General features: G+C 46.2%; 1 protein-coding gene across 6 annotated transcripts; it reads left to right on the top strand.

Moving 5' to 3' along the window:
- Window positions 1-251: 251 nt before the first annotated feature.
- AKAP3 (A-kinase anchoring protein 3) lies at window positions 252-23,098 on the top strand. Of its 6 annotated transcripts, none has more exons than XM_053254453.1 (7): window positions 252-573; window positions 5,471-5,554; window positions 8,207-8,315; window positions 14,319-14,369; window positions 15,855-15,947; window positions 18,023-20,125; window positions 22,772-23,098. In XM_053254453.1, the coding sequence occupies exons 3-7, from the start codon at window positions 8,313-8,315 to the stop codon at window positions 22,925-22,927; spliced, it is 2,406 nt and encodes an 801-aa protein (XP_053110428.1). In that variant the 5' UTR covers window positions 252-573; window positions 5,471-5,554; window positions 8,207-8,312; the 3' UTR covers window positions 22,928-23,098. The 6 variants fall into 6 exon arrangements, with proteins under 6 accessions (XP_053110428.1, XP_053110427.1, XP_053110425.1 ...); XM_053254452.1 differs by lacking the exon at window positions 252-573 and adding an exon at window positions 598-1,468; XM_053254450.1 differs by lacking the exon at window positions 252-573 and adding an exon at window positions 1,760-1,917.
- Window positions 23,099-23,753: the final 655 nt, after the last annotated feature.

The raw sequence follows: 23,753 nt of genomic DNA, 5'->3' as shown, positions 1-23,753 counted from the left end.
AAGTATCTCAGATAGCATCAGGCCTTGAGCCTGATCCAGCAGGACTGTTCTTATACATGGGGGCTGGCTGCTGTAAATCTCTGGGGTCACTAGTGGGCCTAGGCCAGCAAATTGATTTGTAAGTTGATCACCAGCTGATGGTCCACAGGATGTTCCTGAATGCTCAGTTAAGAGTTCTACCTTCTCCATTAGGAACCTTGTAAGACTCGCATATCCTGTCTTTGTTATCCTGTCCCTCTTTGGTCAGTGGAAAGAAAGAACAGACAAGTTAGATGTGAAAGAGACAGACAAGGGCCTGGAATTGAGCAGTCAGGGCAGAAAGCTAAGGCATCTTGGGATAAAAGGGCTAGCTCTCTGGGAACTGATATTGCCTGTTTCTGACTTATGGGAGTGTTCTGCTAATTTCCAACTCTATCCAACATAAATAAACCAAATACTACAAAGACATAATAAGTCTCAGACCTTTCCTCCACGAGAAACAAAAGCCAGAATTGTGCTGGAACTTATGTTGTGTTTGGAGAATCGGAGTTGGAGGTTGCATAATAGGGGTTATCCTGTTTTGAAACCTGTGAGGTAGGTCAGATTGAAGGACAGAGTCCTACACGCTAGCCATTACCTCCCCATCATAACAATATATTTTTATTGTTTGGGATGACATGGGAAAAGAAAATGAGAGTGGAAGAGGCTGTTGTTTTTTAATCTGTATTTAGCCACTTACATTTTGTGCTGGAAGAGCTCAAAAAGTTAAGAGGAAACGACTGCTCTAAAATGTTAGGTATCGTCACTTTTTGTAGAACTATAGCTTCTGGTTTTATTTTTATACTGAGTAGTTTCCCCTAATGTAGAACATTAGTAGGCATCTGGACATTCATGGCAGTAAAGCTGTCTGGTAACTACTGGTTTTGCCTTTTCTTCATTCTACTGTGAATGAAGCCCTCTTTCCTAATGCTGATTCATATAAGACAGCTTGATATATATGTTTATTTTCATTATTAGAAATTGAGGGAAATTTCTTTGTCAGACAACATGTAATGAAAGCAGAATGAGACTTTTTGGTGATAAAGACTACTGATAGTATCAGTAGAGAACATATATATTCATTCATTCATTCATTCATGTGACTTCACTGTTATCCATTGGGATTTGACAAAGGATATGGACAACTTCCATTTATACACCCTTTTCCTTTATCATGGGCTGATCTCCTGATAGGCAATAAAACCATCAAAAGTATGAATGGGTCCGCTTGCTAATGTCATTTCAAACAGCCCTCTTAGCAGCAGCATACATTTTGAAACAGGCTGGAACAGCCGTTTGGGCCATCAGCTTGAGTGCAGCCTACTAGCCAGCCACTCATGACAAACCACCAGGGCTTTGATAAACCCCTGACGTAAAGCTTATGTTGGTCTGTAAAAACGGAGAAAAGGGGTTGCCAAGCACAAATTCTGCAGTCCAGCTTTAAAGAAAGGTACAGTATGTATGTAGTTATTGTGGAGGGTTTTATGCTACTTCATGTTTATGAAAATGAAAGTGTTCATGTTTTTCCCCCCTTGAGGCAAGAGGATATATAAATACCAAATCCATAGTATATAAATGTGCCTATCAGTGCTCTGTTCAGTTTGCAGCCACGTCAAAAATCCACATTGGAATGACTCAAGAAGTCGCTTAATAACTTCAGCAGATTTCATACCAAACCTTTGGCCTACTAGGCCTTGCTCCTTGTGGTGTTAACTGTTGCCATGGAAATGCCAGTGTGTTCATGTGCATTGTGATGTCGGCCTACATTCTGGCAGGTGGATCCCTTCTGGAGAGGAGGCCACAGTGTGGGGAGCCTTCAAAGAACATCCTGGCAGTTTTTGTTTACAAATTTCCTTTTGACTGGGAATCTTTGTGGATCCTCATTTTGATGGTGTAGAAGTAAGCAAGTTCACTTGGTTCTGTGATTGATGCATTACAACTAAAGCCTCCTCATGGAGATGGAAGAGAAAAGAATGAATTTATGAATTGTATTAGCTGGCTTGCGCTTTTAATATCTCTTTCTCCTCAGGTGGTTTAATTCTCTCATGTTTTTGGTATAAAAGGAAGTGAGGAGCAGGCAATGGCTTCCTCATCAGGATGACTCTTAAATTATCCATCAGCCTTATGAATGTGAAGTAATAGAAATGGACGATGGCAAAAGGTGCTCTGCATTTCTCCCAGGGACTTAATTGATGGAGGACATGGTGGCAGTCCAAATGGACCACTCTTTCCTTAGTTTCAGATCAGGGGCGATCATTTCTCAGGAGCACTTAGCCACCTTCCTGGTTCTGCACGCTGAGGGCTAAGCTACACATTACGTTAAATGTGTCATTGGCTCCTGACGTACTTAGTTTTCCTTTGCTAAAGAAGTGTGTGTAGGGGGGGGGGATCCAGATGGGGACCGCAACATGGAAAGAAGGGACTTTAACCCTTTGACCTGCCATGGTCCCTAACCAGATCAAGGCCCTGTATGACGGCTTGTTCCAGAAGGGAAGCCTTTTTGATGCCAGGGAAAGCTTCCTTCCCAGGAAGTTTGCATCACAAGACTAATAGCAGGTGAGTGGGGCGGGCACATAGTTAATCCCCACACAAATACTGGTGTCCCAGTCTAGACTGTCTGGCCCAGGTGCTATTTAGCTAAGAAAATGGCCAATGATATGCTTAATGTAATGTGTGGTTTAGCCCTCGTTGTCTATAAACAAAGAAAGTAGTTACAGCATATGCTCAATGGAAAAAGCTGTGTACTTTTAAGTTGAATGCATTCAGGAGGAGTCTTTAGACCTTGCTGAATCTTCTACCCCTACCCACAACTGAGATCTGAAGTGGAAGAAGTGATAAAATGATTCCCACAAGGTAAATGCAAAGGCAACAAACGAAAGTCTTTCCCACTAAAATCATCAAGAAATAAGGCAGAATTACACATTATCTTGACAACGCATGCTTCCACACAGAAATGTACTGAGGTAATGCAGTGGGATGGGCGCATTGTTGAAGAAAATTGGAGAGGAAGAGTGGGGTTCTTATCCCTTTCTATGTCCACCAATTTTCCTAAAGCAGTTGTTATGCTGGAAACAGGACAGTGCCCCTTGGATGCCAGAGCTTGGCTATCTGCCTTGAAATCTTGGCATAAGGTCTATGAGTCTGTTCTTGAAATCTTGGCATAAGGTCTATGAATCTTGGCATAAGGTCTATGAGCCACCCAGCCCAAGTTAGATCAGTTTGTGTGGAAGGCTGGGATCCAAGCAGATCCCGGCGCTCCCGCCCAGCCTAACCCCACTCCCAAGCCTGGCACTTAGCTGAGGTTAAGGGAGCAAGCCGGGATCAGGATTGTACTAGGAGCGTGTGCTGGGATCGTATGTCTCCTCGACCTGCACACAGCCCAAGGAGACACAGAGACAGACACCTAGAGCACCCGTCTGATGGGGGATCCTGTCAATGCACCACGCTCATGGCACAGTACATTGTGGGATATCCATCGGCCTTCAGAGCTCTGTGCTGCACGGCGCAACACAAATTGTCTGAGACAGGAGAGCAGTCTGCCCTCCCAGCAGCATTTTTGTGTTCATTGGTGGGAGGTGCGGTTGAACAGCCTTCTCACCGCCTGCCTGCCCCCTCCCCACTCACCCAGTCATGTGAATTGCCCATATGTCTTTAAGATGGCCGTGGTGGTACTCTCCTGTCTCCTTGTTGATAGCCATACTAGCAACTGGGCTAAACTGTTAGCCCAACAGTTAGCCCAAAGAACTCCCTGTATTGTATACCCTATTTTGCTTCTCCAAATGGGGTACAACTCTAATTAAGCAAAGACTCTAGGATATTTCCTTCCAGGATCTCTCTGCTCATTCCTGCAGATCCTTCTCACCACGACACCTAGGAATTCTGGACGAAATTAGCCTGCTGTTTACCTCGGCAATCTCCATGTCATCAAGTATTGAAATGCCTTCACTTGGGCAAGACTAAACGTATTGCCCTCACAAGTATTGCAGGGAAGATATGCTGGGGTTCCCTTGCCCTTGAAGGTTTGCCCATGCAGTGGACAGGAAGTGGACTCTGTGGAGCATGTTCTTCTATTTTGCAACCTTTATAATGGAGTTCACCAGCAATTGGTCACTCCTATTTTGGCCACATTACTTGGTACACCTGCCCAATTTTATGTTAAATATCTATTAATAGATCCAATTCCCAAGGTGACCATAGCAGTGGCTAAATTTTTGTTGGTTGCAATAAGAATTAGGAAGCAATTGGTAACATGTTAATGGATAGTTCAAGGTCTGTAGCAGAGATACCACGGGCTACTGATATTTCTCATATATGTCATTTTATTGTTTGTGTTATATGTATGTTTATACATTCTTGTGTTGTATTTATGGCTCACTGTTTATATTCTGCTCTGGTCTATTGACCACAATAAATCTTCTACAACTATTACTATCACCAATTTCCCCTACAAATGCTCCTTCCCCCATTTTCCTCCCAGCTCTTTTTTACTTCTGGCCATGGGGCAAAATGCAGTAAAAATTACTGGGGAAAGGGGGATTATCCACCCACCTGATGATTCTTCCCAGCAAATGTCCCCTGAGCTCCTGCTTTAACATTGCATAGGGAGCCCCATGTTGTGATGATCAGTTTTGGCCTCAGATTACCTTACAGGGTGGGGGGACTAGGATTCAGGTAAATAAAGTTGTTTTTTTAAACTACTTAGTGCATAGTCAGAGAGCAGGTAACCCTCTCCAGGCTCTCTAGAGCAGGGTTTCTTAACCTTGGTCCCCCAGATGTTGTTGGACTACAACTCGCAGAATCCCCAGCCACAAAGGCCATGTCTAGGGATTCTGGGAGTTGTAGTCCAATAATATCTGGAGGCCCAAGGTTAAGAAACCCTGCTCTAGAGTACAAAGTGGTGTCTATAGAGTATCCTGGAGAAAGGCAAGGTCACCCCTCTCCTATTCAGTATGTGTTTCAGGTTCTTCATTGGTTCCTACTGGGCCCATAGATCAGTATAGGCTTCCAGCCTCTGCATTCTAAAAATGCCCAAGATAATAGCTGAATAAGAATGCATGGTTTGGCTGCTAGGAAGAGTGTGGGCTCTGAGCCAGGAAAACGTTGCTTCGAATATCATTTCAAAAATGAACTCACTGGATGGTCTTAGGCAAGCTGATATTCTGTCACCCTCTGAAATAGGTAGTTAAAAATACCAAGCTGCCTTATGTATGCGGCACACATGTATTCATCCTATTTATATGCAATCATTCCTCAATACAGGCGGTCTCCCATCCAAGTGCTGATCAGACTCGGACTGCTTAGCTTCAACAAGATTGCTGTATCTTGTGCTTTTAGATCATACTTTCGCTCCTAGGAAAGATCTTATCATTTTCCCTTTCCTGCTTTTGACCCTAGTCTTTGTACCATACCAGTTCCATGCCTCCTCGTCTCTTGCTTCCCTCTCTTGCTGCAGGCAGTTAGCTGCGTATGAGAAGAACGTGCGCCTGAGCAAGAGGAGGATCTTCTTGGGCAGCGTGCCAGGCATGCGTGCAGAAAAGTGAGTGACTCGCTCTCCAGGACTCCAGGCGTGCTTTGCTGAGGTCTTGCTTTATGAGCAGGAGGCAGAGCAGGATGTGCATTTCGGCGCCTCTAATTCAAGCTACCCCAGCTGAATCATTTCAGTGGGAGGCGAGCGGGCGCTTTAAAAGGAGGAAGGCAGCTCTTACCTGCCCCTGCTGCCCCACCGCAGCCCTGTCGGTATTCAGCGCCATGCTGCATGGCAGCAAGGCTGCTCCCAGCAGCCTGTGGGCAGTATTGACACGTAAATGGCACATGCACAGGCACCATTTATGTGCCAATGCTGCCCAAGGGCTGCTGGGAGCAGCTCTGCAGCCACACGGTACGGTGTTTAATGCCCTCAGTGCCACAGTGGAGGAGCGACAGGTGCAGATAAGACTTGCCTTCTTCCTTTTAAAGCGTCCACTCTCCACCCACCCACCCAACCCAGATGTGCGCAAAATGCTTCATGAGCAACTCTACAGAGCAGGGCTTCAGTGTGGCAGGTGGGTGGTGACTCAAAACTTAGCTACTATCCTGTACTTAGGGGCAGTGGCATAGTGTCCATGCCCCCCAAAACTTGCTGGATATTTGGCACTTGCTGGATATTTGGCACAGTACCCACGCCCACCAAGAAATTATTTATTTATCTATCATATTTATATACCGCCTGATATATACATCTCTAGCTGGTGTACAATATAAAAATAAAAACAGCCCTGAGTTGCCATCAGATAAGCCAGCAACACCCATAACTGGACCTCCCCAGATGATCTTAATAGGAGGCAGGGCTCATGACAAAGAAGGTGGTCTCTTAAGTCCTTTGGGCCTAAGCTGTTCAGTGCTCAGAAACCTATTGGCAGCCAGTGCAATTCTTTAAAAATTGGTGTGTTATGGTCCCTTTGAGTTGTCTCAGAGACCAACCTGGCTGTCACATTCTGTTCCAGTTGTTGTTTCTAGACTATGTACAAAGGCAGCCCCATGAATCAAGCCTGGAAGTTACCAGCATATGTACTACTCTTTTTAGGTCATTTACCTCCAGAAATGGGCGTAGCTGATGTATTGGCCAAAGCTGATAAAAAGCGCTCTTGGTCACTGCCTCAACCAGAGGGAGTTTTGAAGCCAAAAGCACTCCCAAGCTATGCACCTGATCTCTCAGATGGACTGTAACCCCATCCAGAACAGGCAGATCTAAACCATCTCTTGGGTCTTAACCCCCCCCCCCCCGCCGCCGCCAAAAAAAATAAAAAATCAGTACCTCTGTCTTATTTGGATTCAAGTTTGTTCTCCCTCATCCAACCCATTACCGCCTCCAGGCAGGCATTACGAGAAGTTATGTTCATTTCTTGATGAAGTTGATAGGGAGAAATAGATTTGGGTGTCATCAGCATATTGATAACACCCTGCACCAAATCTCCTGATGATCTCTCCCAGCAGTTTCATGTAGATGTTAAAATGCATTGGAGACAGTATGGAGCCTTGTGGAACTCCATCAAATAACTCTTGCTTTGCAGAGCAACAGTCTCCAAGTGACACCATCTGGAATCTATTGAAGAGGTAGGGACAGAACCACTGTCGAACAGTGCCACTTAATCCCACCTCCTTTAGGTGACCCAGAAGGATACCATGGTCGATGGTATCTAAAGCCACTGAGAGATCCAAAAGGATCAGCAGAGTCACACTCCCTCTTTCAATTCCTAATTGGAGATCATCCATCAGGCCGACCAAGGCATTCTCAATCCCATAGCCTGCTTGAAAGCCAGTTTGAAATGGGTCTAGATAATCCGTTTCCTACAGTACTATCTGGAGCTGAGAGGCCACCACCATCTCAAATCACCTTTCCCAACAGTGGGAGATTAGCGATGAGTCTTGAGTTGCCTAATGCTGAGGGGTCCAGTGTAGGTTTTTTCAAGTATAGTCTAATGATAGATTCCTTAAGACAAGGAGGCATCCTACCCTCCCTCAGGGAAGAATGTATGATGTTTACCAGACCCACTTCAACAATCTGATTGTTAGATGAAATAAGTCAAGAGAGCAGGTGGTATGACACAGTCCAAAACAGCTTGTCCACATCCTCAGGAGTCACAAATTGAAAGTGATTCAGTCTGAGCTCATAAAGAGGGGTTGCTGGATACCTTCATAACAGACTGCCCTAATTTAGAATCCAGTTCAGCCTGAATACAAGATATTTTGTCCATGAAAAAACCATTAAAAGAGTCACAGTGGGTAACCAGTGGTTCCAAATTTGGATTCAAGGGGGGAGGGGCTTGTATTAGCCCTCTCACAACCCTAGACAACTCTGCTAGATGTGAACTTGCAGATGCAATGCCGGCAGAAAAGAATTGCTTCTTTGCCACATATATTGTCAGAGCATAGATCTTCAGATGTGCTCTATGTGGTAACCTAGGCAAATGCATAGGTCCCCTAAACAGATGGACTAGCCCTGAATAAACCTTTTGAAGTGACTGAAAGTTACTTAAGAACGTCCTAGTGCTCCATAAATTTCATTTCAAATGAGGTGGATGCAGAAGGCATTTTCAGTGGTTGGGGCCCAAACCATTCTTGTTTTGAGGCTGTCAAAGTGACTTGCAAAGAAGGTGCTGCATCTTGGGGACAATGTGTCAACTGAAGTTCTTTTGTTCCTCTCTTACAGATTCTGATCCTATATGGCAGCCTATGGAAGCTTTTCCTGGAAGCTGTGAGCGTCGATTACAACTTTTCAGAGACGTGCCTTGTGCCTACCAAACATATGCTAAAGAATGGTGAGATTTTTTCAGACTTTACAAAATTGATTAAGTGCTGTCAAGTTGGTGTCGACTCTTAGCAACCACATAGATAGATTTTTTTGTCTATCCATGTGTTTTTCTTGTTAAAATACAGGAGTGGTTTACCATTGCCTTCTCCCTCACAGTATAAAATGATGCCTTTGTCGTTGTCACTAAAGTGATCGTCCGCCTCCAGCACCTTCCTATATTGCTGCTGCCCAATATAGGTGCCTGCTTGCTTTAGCTGGGCAGCTGGGATGACCTTCATGCTTTGGGTGACCTTACTGGGAGTATACCTCCCGGCGTACTTCGCTCATCCCTCCCAGGAACACACACCCCACCACCACGATGAGGCAGCATAAGAGGATTTGGTGGGGCAGGAGGAGGGATTACAAAATAACAAGGCACTAAAAAACTGTGGAATGCGCTCCCTGCAGACATCCGTAATTTGAATTCTTTATTGGAATTTAAGAGAGCCCTAAAGACCTACCTGTTCGGCCTGGCCTTCAAGTGCTCTTAAATTGTTTTAAAGGGTCTTTGATGTTTGTGAACCGCCCTGAGCTATTTTGTAGGGGTGAGTCCGAACCGGTCCGGAGGCCATTCTAAGGAATGGCCGAACTGCCGGACCGGTTCGGCCCTTGCTGGTTCGGGTCCGGGTGGGGGGTATAACTTTAAGGGCAGGAGGGATTTCTTACCCCTCCCGCCTCTTCGCCCCCTCCAGCGCCCGTATTTAACTGAATAACGGGGCGCTGGAAACCAGCCGCCCCCGCCCCCCCGAACAGATTGACATGCAAAGGTACCCATACCGCCGCCGCCGTCGCCAGCCAGCCAGCCCTCCCTCCCTCCCTCCCTCCCAGCTGCCCGCCCGCCCGAGTCCTTACCCAGTGCTTTAGGAGAAAACGAGAGGAGCTACCGAACAGAGCTCCTCTCGTTAGGAAGGCCTCCAGCAGACTGAAGGCGGTTTGCGCGCGCGCGCATGCGCGCGCCACAAAGGACGCCAATCGCCGGAGGCCCGGTCTACCCGCCGGGAAAAGGCCGGGTAGACCGGGCCACCGATCGCCGGAGGCCCGGTCTACCCGGCCCTTTCCCAGCAGGTAGACCGGGCCTCCGGCGATCGGCGTCCTTTGTGGTGCGTGCATGCGCGCGCGCAAAGCGCCTTCAGTCTGCTGGAGGCCTTCCTAACGAGAGGAGCTCTGTTCGGTAGCTCCTCTCGTTTTCTCCTAAAGCACTGGGTAAGGACTCGGGCGGGCGGGCAGCTGGGAGGGAGGGAGGGAGGGCTGGCTGGCTGGCGGGCGACGGCGGCAGCAGGGGTATGGGTACCTTTGCATGTCAATCTGTTCGGGGGGGGTAGCGGCGGCGGGGGCGGCTGGTTTCCAGCGCCCTGTTATTCAGTTAAATATGGGCGCTGGAGGGGGTGAAGAGGCGGGAGGGGTAAGAAAGCCCTCCCGCCCTAAAAGAAAGGGCCCCCCTTCGGTACTGGTCCGGACCGTGCACATCTCTACTATTTTGTAAGGGCGGTCTAAAAATCGAATAAATAAATAATTCCCAGTAACATGGTTTTGTTTTCAGTGCATTACAAAATTACAAGGCACTAAAAACAAAACCATGTTACTGGGAACTATGAAGGTGTTTCTTGAATATATCCAAGAGAATTTGTTTTGGATAGTGTTTGTGCTGTTGTGAGGGTCTGACTTAGAACCCCTTGATACCAGAGGCAGCATGATAAACTGCCACCCCCATGGTGCATAGAGCATGTTGCATGCCAGTGTCTCCACACCCCGACCTCTTCTTCACCTTCCGCTCATCCTACCCCTTGCCTTTTGAAAAAGCGGTGTGGGCAACAGTCTTCCACACTTCCTTGTTCCACTTTATTCCCCACCAGTGGAAGGAGAAGAAAGAGGGGTAGGGCAGTGGGAACACTACCACCACTTCAGCATATAATGGAGGGAGCAGAGAGGCCAACGAAGGTCAGCACTTTCCCCTCTAGCAATCCGTCACCTGAGACAGCCATCTCACCACCCTTCTTTAGGGTTGTGCATTTTGGTTTTTTTCTGTTTTGTTTTTGGCCTGAATCCAAAACACCCCCATTTTGTTCTTTGTTTGAAATTGCAAAATCCGAATCCTAAATGTTTTGGATTTTAAAAATTGACCCCGGGGCAAAACTAGTGGGTGGGGGTGGTTGGTTGGAAGCTACCACCCAAATTTCAGACGAATTGGGCAAAGGGGTGATTTTTGGTGAATTTTTGAAGTTTAAGATTTTCCCCATAGGGAATAATGGAGGTTTCAGCAAAAATATAGCTTCACGTTGGGGGAAAGGGGTGACCCAGAGCAGAGTAGTATGGGTGGTAGTGGCCAGTGGGGCAAGGAAACTGCCAGAATTATTTCAAAGGAATTGGGCAGAAGGCTCATTTTTAAAGATTTAATGGAGTTTACACATCTTTGAAGTTCTTCCCCAGAGGGAATGATGGAAGTTTCAGCAGCCCCATAAGTGCACTTGGGGGGCACTGGGGTGGCCCAGAGTGAGTGGTGTTGTAGAGCACATAGGGTGCCAACCACCCCCATGGGTTGCTAAGCAATGGGGTACTGGGTTCTGTTGTTTCTGCGATGTTTTGAATGTAGATTCTTTAGTAGCATATGAGAATGGTTTCATGGTTTGTCATTGAAAATCTCCTATGCTACCAGAGAATCTACACTCAGAACACCTCAGAAACAACATAGCAACATTAGCAGCCATGGGGGTGGTTGGCACCCTATGTGCACTACACCACCACTCACTCCCAGCCACCCCAGTGCCCCCCAAGTGCAGTTATGGGTCTGCTGAAACCTCCATTATTCCCTGGGGGCGGACCTTAGACATGTAAACTTCAACAATTCCTAAGAAATCAGCCCTTTGCCCTATTCCTTTGGAATCTGGTTTGTGGCAGGCACCCCTTGGGGCACTGCCACCCAACCCACTGTTTTGCCCCTCAGGCCCCCTTTCTGCCCCAAATCTGCCTCAAAGACATTTCAACTTCAGGAATTCTTTAAAAATCAGCCCTTCCCAATTTCCTTTGGAATCTGGGTGGCAGCAGGCACCCATTGGGGCACTACCACCTGACCCACTCTACTGCCCCCAAAAGCCCCTTTCTGCCCCAAATCCACCCCAAATAGCATCAACATCACACATCAACAACAGCAGAACTTTGCAAAGAACCAGGCAGATTTCCAACGGTCATGCACATTGCACATCCCACCCCCCACAAAGAAATGCAATTGATCTACACACAACAGTGTGAAATAACAACAATGAAATGCACACTGCCCCACTGGCCAATGAGGGTAAATTTTACCCTTAAATTTCCTTTAAGGGAATAAGGAGGCAATTGCCAGCAGATCAGCCCATGCTTTCGCTGGCCAGTCTGCAGGCTGGAAGGGCCAGAAATTAAAACAGATGTCAAAACTCAACATGGAGACTGAAGGAGAAAGACTTTTCGTGACTACAAAATGAAGTTCCAAAACAGCCGAAACAACAAAACGTTTTGTATCCAAAACAGGGGCGTTTTGTTTCGGCTACAAAATTTTCTGTCTTGAGCATTGGGTGTTTTGTTTCGGCTACAAAACAGCCGAAATGGCCTGTTTGGGGCACAAAACGTTTTGCATCCGAAACGAAACGCACACCCCTACCCTTCTTCAGCTGCTGGCTGTGCTTTGGTGACATTCTCAGCAAGACCATACACTGGCACAATTGCTACTATACAGTGTGAGTTTGCTCTGGCATCCGGAGTTGTTGCAGGCCATCCAAAGCACATATTAGTTCATAGTGACTGACAGCCTGATGACACATCACATTGCTTGTGTGGCAGGCAGAAGAGCTCTGCTTGCATAGAACCCAGAGGACCAAACGAGATGTGACAGCAGCAGATCTCTCTCTTTAAAAGATGGGTCTGAGGGTGAGGTCTGATTCTGGAGGTTAATGAAGGTTAATATAGGTGAGAAGTGTGACTCCCCCTCCTTCCCCCACCTCCCTGCAGGCAGTTTTCTCCAGTAGGGGTTCACTGTGGACTTGGAGCTCAGCTTTGGGGGGAAATGACATGGGAGACAGATTGTAGGAAGAGAAGCTGCATGCAGCGGGAGGGTTTATCACCTACTTGGTACCTCAGAGCTCCACTTCTACAACGGTCACCATCATGTCTACTTGGGCCCCAACTGCTCCTTTCCACAAGCTGTCCCTATGGGCAGAGAAGAGCTTTAAAGTGGAGGTTCACCCACACATGTCTCTAAGGAAAGAAGTAGTCCCAGTGTGTTAAACTTTCATGACTAGCTTCTTGCCATCTTCCAGCTGGACTGTTTTTTAAAATCTTCTTTTCTTTATTTGGGGGCCAGAGGGGGGTGGACAGGGAAGAATGAGACAAACAGAGGGAAGTTTTTCACACGTGGAGGTTATTCACACCTGGCTTTATGCCCCGGGGTATCTGAGGAGTGAATCTACTTCGCAGCTGCTTCGAGACCGTTTAATTTGGGGGGTTAGATAGATAGGTCACATAGCCATGGCTTCCCTGTTGCACTCCCTGCGATCTTACTCTTTTGTGCGTTCTCACTGATTGCTCTGGGTTTTTTCTCCATGCCTTCACCTGAATCTGACCGAATCTTTGCCTTTGTGAGTCACTGCCTTCAGCACCTCCCCTCCCCCCCGCCCCGATCATTTAAGAGGCAGGGAAGTTTGAGAGGTTCAGATTAGAAACCTGGCGATTTCCCATGCTGCTGCTGGCGCTTTGCAGAAGGCGCTGGGCTGGGCTGGAGGTGAGTGATGTTTGGAGAAGCTGGGAGGAGCAGCTCTGCTCGAAGTCCCCCACCCCACAATCAGAGGCCGGCAGTGCTCCTGGTGTCTCTCTGGCCAGGCAGGCAAGATGGGGGTGTTGGGGGGGGTGTGATGGCATGGATGGGGAGGGGTTGACTGGCAGGGAGGGCATGCCCAGGACCCCCCAGCAGTGCAGGAGAACAGCTCCAGAAGCTTCTCTGCTTGGCACCCCCCTGCTGCTGCTGTGGCTGCATCCCTGCGCTTCTTGCTCGGCACCGGGAGTGAGGAGACAATCCCCACAGCAGACCAGAGATGCAGGCAGGCAACTTGCTGACCTTCCGAGGCAGGGGAGGCTGTGAGGAGTATCAGCAGATACTCCAATCCCATGAGAGACAGAGGAGGAGGTGAGAGAGCTTGACAGCTGTTATGGAAGCCAGCGTGGTGTAGTGGCTAGAGTGCTGGACTAGGACCGGGGAGGGTTGTTGTGAGGAGAAACTCAAGTATGTAGTACACTGCTCTGGGCTCCTTGGAGGAAGAGCGGGATATAAAACGTAAAAATAAATTAAATAATAAATAAATAATAAAATGGAAGAACAGAATTTCACCAGTCTGCCACAGTGCCTCCCCCCACCCCCAGTGCCTGCAATTGCAAATCACAGAGCAGATCATACCGCCAAATTACTGCCAACGGCCAATCAACACATCAAAGGAGAAGTCCTGCAGCATTCCAGAAAGCTTGATTTTTTTCCTAAGCTGCCGCAAATAGAGGATTTTTTTTTACCCCAGGCATACTTTGAGCCAAGTGCAGTAATTTTTAACAGTAATTTGGAGAGAAGCAGAGTCGGTTGTGTACTGGTCCCTGATAGCTTGCAGGGACTACGGGGTTAATCCAGCTGATATGTGGACTCATCCCCTCTGTTCTGGAGGGGATGTGAGCGAAACGCCATGTGTGTAAAAGCCCCTTGCTTTTAATTCACCTCTCCTCCAGAATGGAGGGTATGTATTCACATATCAGCCAAATTTATCCTGAAGTCTCTGCAAGCTCTCAGGGAGCCTTTCACACATGATTTGGGTTTTTCTTCTCACATTAGAATGTAGCCCAATTTATATCCAGGGCAAAACAACTCACTTTTTGCGTCAGTTTTTTGGGGCAACATTGAACTTGCAGTAAAGCCTGCTGTCTGGGAAAGCGCCAGGAGATTTTTCTTGCTCTCTTTTTACAGCCTGTTAACAGTGACGAGACAACTCCAGCTGGTCGCCAAGAAACTCTTCCGGTGAGTTTGACAGTCTGGGGCTCTCTCTTGCCTGGAGGTTTTACAGACAGGGCTTTATGCTATGGGATATCTGAGGAGGGAATCAACTTTGCGGTGGATTTGAGACAATTTAATCCGGGGAATTAGGTGGAGCATTCACATAGCCCTCGGCTGCTCCCCTACGCACATCAAAGGCAAGTGTCGGAGCTTAGCAGAAACATCGAGGGGTTTTTTTCAAAAGCCACTGGAAATAGAGGATTATTTTAAGTCGGGCATACCTCGGGCTAAGCCAGAATTCACAGCCTCCCTTTGGGGGAAAACATAGCCCTGTCTGCCCTGGTCCCTGATAGCCTGTAGGGTGGTCGGGTTAAATCCAGCAAATATGTGGACTGGCACAGTCCAATCAGGAGTGGATTTGGGGGGAAAGCCCTGTCTGTAAAACCTCCTGGGAGGGCAGGGAAACAAGGTAGTGCTTTAACCCTTTCTGGCCTTCATAGCCTGCAAGGACAGTTTGTGGAAGGGTGCCTTCAATCCTTGCTGTACCTTTGTGCTTGCCATATGAGGACTACAACTTGTGGCTAGGTTCTCATATAGCATGAGACCAGTCCTGAGCACTCAATGGATGCTCTCATTCTATGGATGTCTGTGCTCATACAATGCTTTAAAGTATCAGAATTCAAACAGAAGCCGAATACAAAGCCTGGGAGGAGGACAGGGCTTGCTCAGCTTCCATTTATTTAAGTGGGGCTTTGCACACAGGAACATTTTCGGCTAGACTGTGCCTAAATGGATCAAATGAATTAAGAACATAAGAAAAGCCCTGCTGGATCAGGCCCAAGGCCCATTTAGTCCAGCATTCTGCTTCACACAGTGGCGCACCAGATGCCTCTGGGAAGCCCAAAGGCAAGAGCAGAGGGTATGCCCTCTCTCCTGCTGTTGCTTCCCTGCAACTGGTATTGCTGATTGTCAGAGCTGTCTGTATTTAGCAATAAAGAAAAAAATTGGTACCCCAAAAAACTGAATTTTGCAGCCTGTAAAAAGTATTTCAGATTACACAATTGTGCATGATTTCTCTTATTTTTGCATTATTTGTGTCATGATTTTGCTGTTTTGCATAACTTATGTTGGCTTATCTAGTTATGGGGAAGATGCAGGGCACTGAAGCCTCAACCACTGAAAAACCTATTCAGTCACCCTCTGGCTTCCAAGATTTCAGCAGGCATTCCCCATGCACTTCCAAGTCACTTCCACAGCCATAAAGGTTAGAAATGCAGTTTTAAAAAATGAAGCCTGGGGCTCTGTGTCCAGTATCTTCTGCAGAAGGGCAGAACACACACAACTGTTCGTATACAACTGGTAAATGGCAAGGCTTGAAACTCTTCTTCGGGATGTCTCTTTGGTTTTGAGAAGCTATTCAGCATGGAAGTTGTTTGGAACAGTACCATCAAGGTGAAAATGGCCATCTGTGAATTTCACTCTGGTTGTTGTCATTTCTTTGCATTCCAGATGACAGAGAGCATCGACTGGTTACAAAGCCAAAATGCACTGTGTAAAGTCGATCGCTATACCCCAAGTGATGAAGAAGAGCAGAGCTGGACGGTAAGAAGTAGTTACCTGTTGTTCCATTGTGATTACTGTTAGAAGAATACATCCACACAAACACACCCACACCCACCTAGTGTAATAATAAGTGTATACAGTTGGAGATTCCTCTGAATGACTGGATACATATGAATAAAGGTGAGCCTTCCCCAATGAAGATATTACTAGATGGAATACCACCTACATTGGTATTAGATTTGCTGCCACAGTTCCAAAACCAAATAGTGTTGGTATTTGTATATCACATGACTGAACCAAGGCTGAGCTGCAAAAAAGTCACTAGTGGAGCCAGAGCCCCACTTGCCCCACCCCCTACATCTGATGTCAGATGCAGGAGGCATGGTCTGGCTCCCGAATGGGGCCGCGCAGCCCCATTCGGGAGCTAGATCGGGGCCAGCGTTGCATTCACAGCATGGCCAGAAGTGGCTCTCCCTGATTTAAAGTAAGGAAGAGTTGCTCCTGGCCATGCTGTGAATGCAGCGCCGGCCATTTAGCTCCCGAACAGGGCCGTACAGTGGGGAGCTAAACCAGCACCCCCCATGTTGGAGCTGCGGGGTGTGGCCCCCGAGGGGCAGCCGCCCGGGTTCTTTGAACCTGGTCGCCCAATGGTGGCTATGCTCCTGAACAAAGTTTATATATCTTGGCAAGTGAAAAGTTTGGTTTTGGGACATGCAGCTCAATCCTGTGTATATTTAGTCAGATTAATTCCCACGGTGGCCAAAAGGCCCACGTCCAAGTAGGTATGTCACTTCCAACCACTCTTCCTGACCTCTGGCTCATTGTAGTGCCTGACCCTGAGCTTGACAACACGTGGGCAGGAATGCTAAGCAGCTGTATGGGAATGAACTGGTAAATTTGATTCCCGAGTGGTTTCTAGTGCATCAAAGTCAGGGAAATTCCAGTTTTCTTCTCACAAAATAGTTCTGTGAAGGCAATTTTCTAGCCTTCGCGGACATGGAGATAACTTTTTAAAAGTGCAGCAGGAAGTGTACGCATTGTGTTCTCATAGGCACACACCTATTCTGTTGGAAAGCATTTAGATCCAGTGTCCCCTCTTTTGCTCTCTGCATTCAGAAGCTAATTAACATAGACACAGGAATGGTTCTTTGGAGAGGTTCCACTATTATACCATACCGGTGGGTCTGGGTTGCCATCAGATTATATATATCCTTGCTAGCAAAATACCATAGCAGAGTTGCCACTGTTGGCAAGCTGAGATTTGTTCTGATGTGAGAAAGCTGTAGAGAAAAGAGAAGGCTGCCCATACAAACCTCAGGTGAAAGGATGCTATCCCTTTAAAAGGGGGCCATAGCTCCATGGCACAGTGGATGTTTTGCATGCAGAAGGTTTTCAGTACAATGGGGTGATCTCACGACTGTATCCATTCCCATATTAAACAAAAATCTTCCCTACACACAGAAAACCAGCATGCCAGGGAGAAATTCTAGCCTCCCTGACATGCTATTTTTTAATGTGCAAGGGGAATGTTCTAGGGGAGAATATTCAGACATATGATTCCCAGCCTACAGTCTGAAGTGGTAAGGTCCAGCAAGAGTTGGCCCATAAGATTCTGCTAAGTGTACTTAGCCTTCCCACTTAAGATAGCTGCTGCATAGGAAGCTGCCATATACTGAGTCAGAATATTGACCCATCTACAGTAGCTCAATATTGTTTACACAGACTGGCAGTGGCTTCTCCAAGGTTGCAGGCAGGTCTCTCTCAGCTCTATCTTGGAGATGCCAGTGGGGAATCTAGGACCTCACATGGTCTTCCCAGAGTGGCCCCATTCCCTAAGAAGAGTATTTTACAGTGCTCACATGTAGTCTCCCATTCAAATTCAAACCAGGGTGGACCTTGCTTAACATAGGGGACAATTCATGCTTGCTACCACAAGTCTAGACAAAGTAACACCTGTAGAATGGCAACCAGACAGTTCAGTGAATATCTTCTCCAGAAAGGAAAGAAGCAATTTTTTATTTTTATTTTTTTGCAGAAGGGAGGGGGTAGCAACTGAATATGACAATCACAGGGATTAATCTCTTGCCAAACTGTCTTTCCCCCCCAAATCTTAGACTGACTCAGCCAAACTTTTCCAGCAAGCTTCGTCTGATCCACTCAAAGTCTTGAGCTGGCTCCGAAAAGATCTGGAGAAGTGTGCAATTGGAGTCCAGAATGTGCTGAACAACAGTAACAATGCTGGCGGTGCAAGTACCAGGGAGCCATCCGCAGTGAGGCAGCCGCGGAACGTTCGTTCGCCTGGCGGCTTCAGTGTCTGCGATGAGGAATTCAGTGTGAATGTCAGCTCCAACAGGGGCTCTCCCAACTTTCACTTATCAATGAAAGCTGCTTGTCAAAAGGAATCAAAGGATGAAGAAAGTGATGGCTCTCTCTCGCCAACCACAAATCCTGATCCAGATGAAGTCTCTTACTATTGCAATAGGCTTTCTAACCTTGCCATAGCAATGGCACGCAAAGAAATGAATGATCACCGATCAGAGAGCACCAACACATGCATACATAAGTCAGTTTATGCTGCTGGAGACCACAGCCACAGGTCTATTGGGGTGGGCACAGAAGACATGAAGCACAGTCCATCCAAGATGGGTGAATGCAAATATGACGAGAGCCCCACTTCTAAGAAGAAAACTTTTTATTACAAAGAAGAAAGTACAGAAACACCTATTAAAAGTGAGCCTTTCAGGGAGGGTTGCAAAGGCTACAAACAAAAGAAACGCTTTGGTACAGATGAGTATACCAACTCCTTGAGCAAGGGCATATTGGTTTATGCCAATAATGTGGTTTCAGACATGATGATCTCTGTTATGAAGACAATGAAAGTTAAAGTGAATGACTCAAACATTGCATGTGCAGTTCTGAAAAAGGTACTGCTAAAGCATTCAAAGGAGGTTGTGTCTGACCTGATCGACTCCTGCATGAAGAATTTACATGATGTCACTGGAACGCTTATGACCGACTCTGACTTTGTTTCAGCAGTGAAGCGCAGCCTCTTCACTCAAGGAAGCCAAAAGGCTTCCGAAATTGTCCAAGCCATGCTGAACCGTTTGCACAATGCTTTGATTGTGCAAAAGCAGGTGAGTGAGAAGGTCAAGTCCCAGAGCATGGCCTTTACAAGTGTCAAGACAGGGCAGGGGGCTGATTGCAAGACTCAGAACATGAGGTTTTCTGCCACAAAAACGGAACCAGTCAAGGAGAAGGAAGTTACTTGTGCAGAAACAGTTGGCAATCATATCATAAAGGAGGGCCTTAACATGTGGCATCAGAAACAACAGAATGAGAACCCAGGATCAAATTGTCCACCAAAGGTCAGTGACATACAGAAGCTTATGGGAAATGCCCTTTGCAGTCCAGACAATCAAGACCTTTCTAACCTCTCAACAGATTCTTGGGCAAGGGATCTGATTGTGACAGCACTGTTGCTGATTCAGTATCATCTAGTCCAGCAAGAAAATGCAGTGAAGGATGGAGCTGAAGGTGGTAGATCCAGCAAAGCTGGCACTTTTGGGTTTATGTCTCAAGACAAATGTGGCAAGCAGTTCGATTCATTGAAAAGTGACGATGAACAGTGTGAGATGAATGCTGACAATGACATGTCAAGCGTTGTAGTAATGCTTATCCAAAAGCTTATCAATGAGACAGTCAACAAATTGGGAGGAAATGCTGGGGCTTCAATGACAGATGAAGCCATCAGAAATGCTTACAAATGCCCTGAGGGACCAGGGCCTTCAGGCACTTCAGAAACGGATCATTCATATGAAGATGCAATATCTGGATTGACCAAAATGATTCTGGATCAGTTTGATGTCAACAGGAAAGAAGGAGGCAGCGGGCCATTCATTGACAATTTGGTGGATACGGTGACCAAGCTGTGCCTCATGATAGCCAAATACAGCAATCCTGAGTCAGGCCTTGGCGATATGGGAGATGGGGAAGATACTTGTGTGCCTATGTACTCAAAGGGCACAGAGACGGCGGAAAGTCGAATAGGGTCAGGTGAAGACACTGCATCTGGCCGCAAAGTGGTTGTGACCAACCAGAATGCTCCTGAGAACATTCACAACAAACAGCTCCAAGCCATCCTTCAGTGGGTGGCAGCCTCTCAGTTAAATGTCCCTGTGCTGTATTTCATGGATGATGATGAAGAGACCCTGAATAAGGTAAGATATGAAAAATCTGGAGAATTTAGTGGCAGATATTGTCATAAGATTGCATAATCCTACATGTGTCTTAAGAAGCATTCCATTTCTACATCTGGTGGGCCACTATGTGAAACAGGATGCTGGACTATAGGCCATGGGCCTGATCCATCAGAGCTTTACTTATGCTCTTATGCATTTCTTTGATATTAGACTATGTAACTGCTGATGAAATTTCATGGGCAGGGTAGAGTTTATCCCCCTCCTTAAATTACCCTCCCTTTTGCTCAGTTCCCTTCCTCCTTTCAATCTTCAACCCCTTCTTCTTCTCTGGGGGCTGCTGGCAGTGGGCTAAACTAGGGCCGCCACTGGCCTCCCTCCCTACACCACTGACCCCAGGTTAGGAACTCCTGGTTTAAAGGCTATTAGTAAGATCTTGTTTAGAGAATTTGACTGACAAAGATCATCCAGAGCCAAAGCAGTCAATGGGGGAATTGTTATTTTGGGAATATAGCAGCCAGCAATAAAGCTTCCAGTTTCAGTCAGGTCCCACAGAATCTTTGAAGGGAAAATGAATGAAGAAAACAATGATCATCTTAGCAAGGCCAGAAATTCATTGGAATAAATGAACAGAGAATCAGTTGTTGATGTCAAATGCAGTAGTATAACCAAATGATCAGAGTTGTACAGTTGAGGAAGAAAGTACATCTCTCAAAGCATGTCTTCATACATAAAGCGAATAAAGCAATTTGCACTTCAGTTGATTTAATACTGGCCAGAATGCTCATTTGCATTACAGTAACAAGAACTCAATGGTAACATGTTTTATTTTGCTTTTGGAATTCATACCTTTTGCCACAAACACCCTCAAAGGAGCTAATAAAAAACAATGCAAAACAACAATGACAAAATTAGCCAAGCCAGCAGAAAAGAACAGGCACTGAAACCAATTAAAAGGAACTCAAATATAAGAGAATAGGAGGAACCTTAAAATAAAATAAATATTATGTCAAGTGAACATATCTAGGGAGAGAGTCCATGGTTTGGGAATTTAAGCCTCTCGCATGAAACTGCTCAAAACTATACAGACTTCTGGCATTCTCCTTCATATTGTTATAGTTCCTCTTGTTAAGGACAGCTAATGTTAAGTGGCTGACATAGAGTGCAGTGCCCCAGGGATGCAAGAGCAGGGCACACACACACACAGCTTCGAAGCCACCAGACACTCTGGGTTCGCTCCTTGCAAATTCTGGGCTGTTCTGTACCTCCTAAGACGTATGTGGGCACAACAGTGACTGCACACTCATTAGAAGGCATGGATGGATCCTCTTGGATCCACGGGGCACTGTGCAGTATGTTAGCCATTATGGTTCATTGTGTGTAAAAGTCTTGTTATGCAATAAGGATAAAAATTTTGCAATTTTGGAAATTCATTTTATGGCACTCAGTCCATCCCCACTGCTGCTGTATAACTCTGCCTCAGCTTTACTTAACAAATGTTAATGCAAAACTGAATATGTCTATGGATGCTGGTGAAAACCTTCTCTTTTACCAAATAGTCTGATTCTTCCTTGGTTTCTGCTTGCCTTTTTGAATCAGCACCCTAGCTCCAAATCTATTTAACTAGTCTATGCTCTGCCTTTAAAACATTCACAACTGAAACGGATTAACATAAAAATCCAGCTTAATCTAAATTTCTAATTTAAGAACCAATTATAGTGAAATTAGTCAGCCTATTTTAAAATAGGAAGAGAGGGAGAAAAATTCCGCAGCGGCAGAACCACCACCCAAAAGGTTCTGACTATGGTACTCACCAACTGGATCTGAGTTCATGGTCAGCCAGAGAACAGAGCCCGTGAAGCCCATTTTAGGGCTGACATTTGTCAATATGTGCATAGGCAATATAATCTGATCCCAGACTATTTAAGATTTTAAATGAAACTGTGACCCCGTTCATATGCTTGCCGGGTCCACGAAGCAACTCACAAGATAGAGCTGTAATCAAACTCGCCTTCCCTGAACCATGAAGTAGTTGCTCCACAAAGAGGCCTGTATGCATGATTGCTCCAATTTGTGCTCTCTGCAACTCCCTGTGTTTGAGGGATTGTTTGCATAGGGTTAGGACTTTACAGGGAGTGCCTGCATGTTGGAAGAAAGTGTGGTACATGGGCTTCTTGCATGAATTGCATAACTTCTTAGGTAGGTGTCTTGCTGGGGAACCGTGATGGGCAAATAATGTAAAAGCGGCATGTGCCTGGAATTTCCACGAAGATAAATCAGTTTGCTGGTAGCATCCAGTTTTCTTGCAGACTGTCCAGGGATACAGCTGAAACTCTGCTTTATCACACAGGGGCATGAGTGGTGCTCAGGGCACCTGCATTCCCTTGCGCAGTATGTATACCAGTGTCCTATTATATTTTATGGTATCTTGTAGTACTGTGAATCATAAGCTGCTCTAAAAAAAAAAAAAAAACCCTAAAAAAAACACAACAGGTCAACCTGTTTCTATGAGTTTCTCATGAGCAGTGAGAATGCAAGTCTTAGCTGGTAAATATGGATTGTTAGAACATGCCAAGCTTTTTTTAAAAAAAAGCTTTAAAAAAAAAAGTTAGTCCACTCTTCAGTGAAATCATCACGCTGTTCCTGCTGTTCTTTTCTTCCCTACAGCTTCAACAGCTCTCCAGCGTGGCAGTGGAAAGGGGCTACAGCGTCGGGGAAGTGATGCAGGCAGTGCTGAAGTACGAGAAGGAAAGGCAGCTGGGAGAAGCACTGGGCAACTTTGTGCGGTTGCCAGTACTAGACTGGCTGCTTCACAACCTGTGAACGCAACAGCCCCTCCTGTCCTCTCTAATGGCAGGGCTTCTCTTCCTTCACAGCACAGCCCTGTCAGCCTTAATTACTACAGCACTCATTTGTCAGAGATGATATTGTGAGTTTTACTGACCCCGCCCCCCTGCTGAGCAGTCAAATGAATAAAAGAAGGAGATACTTACATATTGGTTGGTCAGAATAGTCCTTTCTAGGCCTTTCAACTCAATGGTTTTTAGGTGTGTCTTTTCTGCAACTTGTTATTCCATTGCGAATGTTTTAAATACTGCAATTGCTTCAACAGTGCTGTTTCTGGAATATTCAGGTAATGGTTTACCTCAGCTAAATGGTAGAAACTAATTATTTTATTTATGTATTTATTACATTTATATCTTGCTCTTCCTCTAAGGAACCCAGAGGTTCCTCTTCCTTAGAGGAAACCTGGTACATGGCTGTTTGTCCTCACAACAACCCTGTGAGGTAGGTTAGGCTGAGCAATAGGTGACTGGCCCAGAGTCACCTGGTGAGTTTCATGGCTGAATGGGAATTTGAACTCAGGTCATCCTGGTCCTAGTCGAACCACTGCACCACACTGGCACAATCCATTGGGAAGTTCTCCTACCCAATCCCCATTGCAGTAATCGGCAAAAAACCCAACCTTCTCTTCCTACTTCAATCTGATATTGTAGCGGCAGAGTACACATTACTCTAAGCCTGTTATTAGGGCTGACATGCTTTATTTGTCCTAGGTAAAAAGCAGTCAACTCAGACCCCTGTTAGACTGGGGCCAGACATGGAGTGAGGAGAACTTTAATTCTCTGCTCTTGCCACAGACGTAGCC

Source organism: Hemicordylus capensis, chromosome 5 (assembly GCF_027244095.1).
Source record: "Hemicordylus capensis ecotype Gifberg chromosome 5, rHemCap1.1.pri, whole genome shotgun sequence".
NCBI classification, from domain to species: Eukaryota; Metazoa; Chordata; class Lepidosauria; order Squamata; family Cordylidae; genus Hemicordylus; species Hemicordylus capensis.
Note: the sequence above shows the minus strand (reverse complement) of the source record. Positions and strands in the feature narration are given on the sequence as shown.

Excerpts from the sequence above, each read along its gene's own strand:
- AKAP3 (XM_053254453.1), top strand. Across the intron at positions 14,370-15,854 it reads GTCGCCAAGAAACTCTTCCG|ATGACAGAGAGCATCGACTG; the intron begins GTGAGTTTGACA and ends TTTGCATTCCAG. Across the intron at positions 20,126-22,771 it reads ATGAAGAGACCCTGAATAAG|CTTCAACAGCTCTCCAGCGT; the intron begins GTAAGATATGAA and ends TCTTCCCTACAG.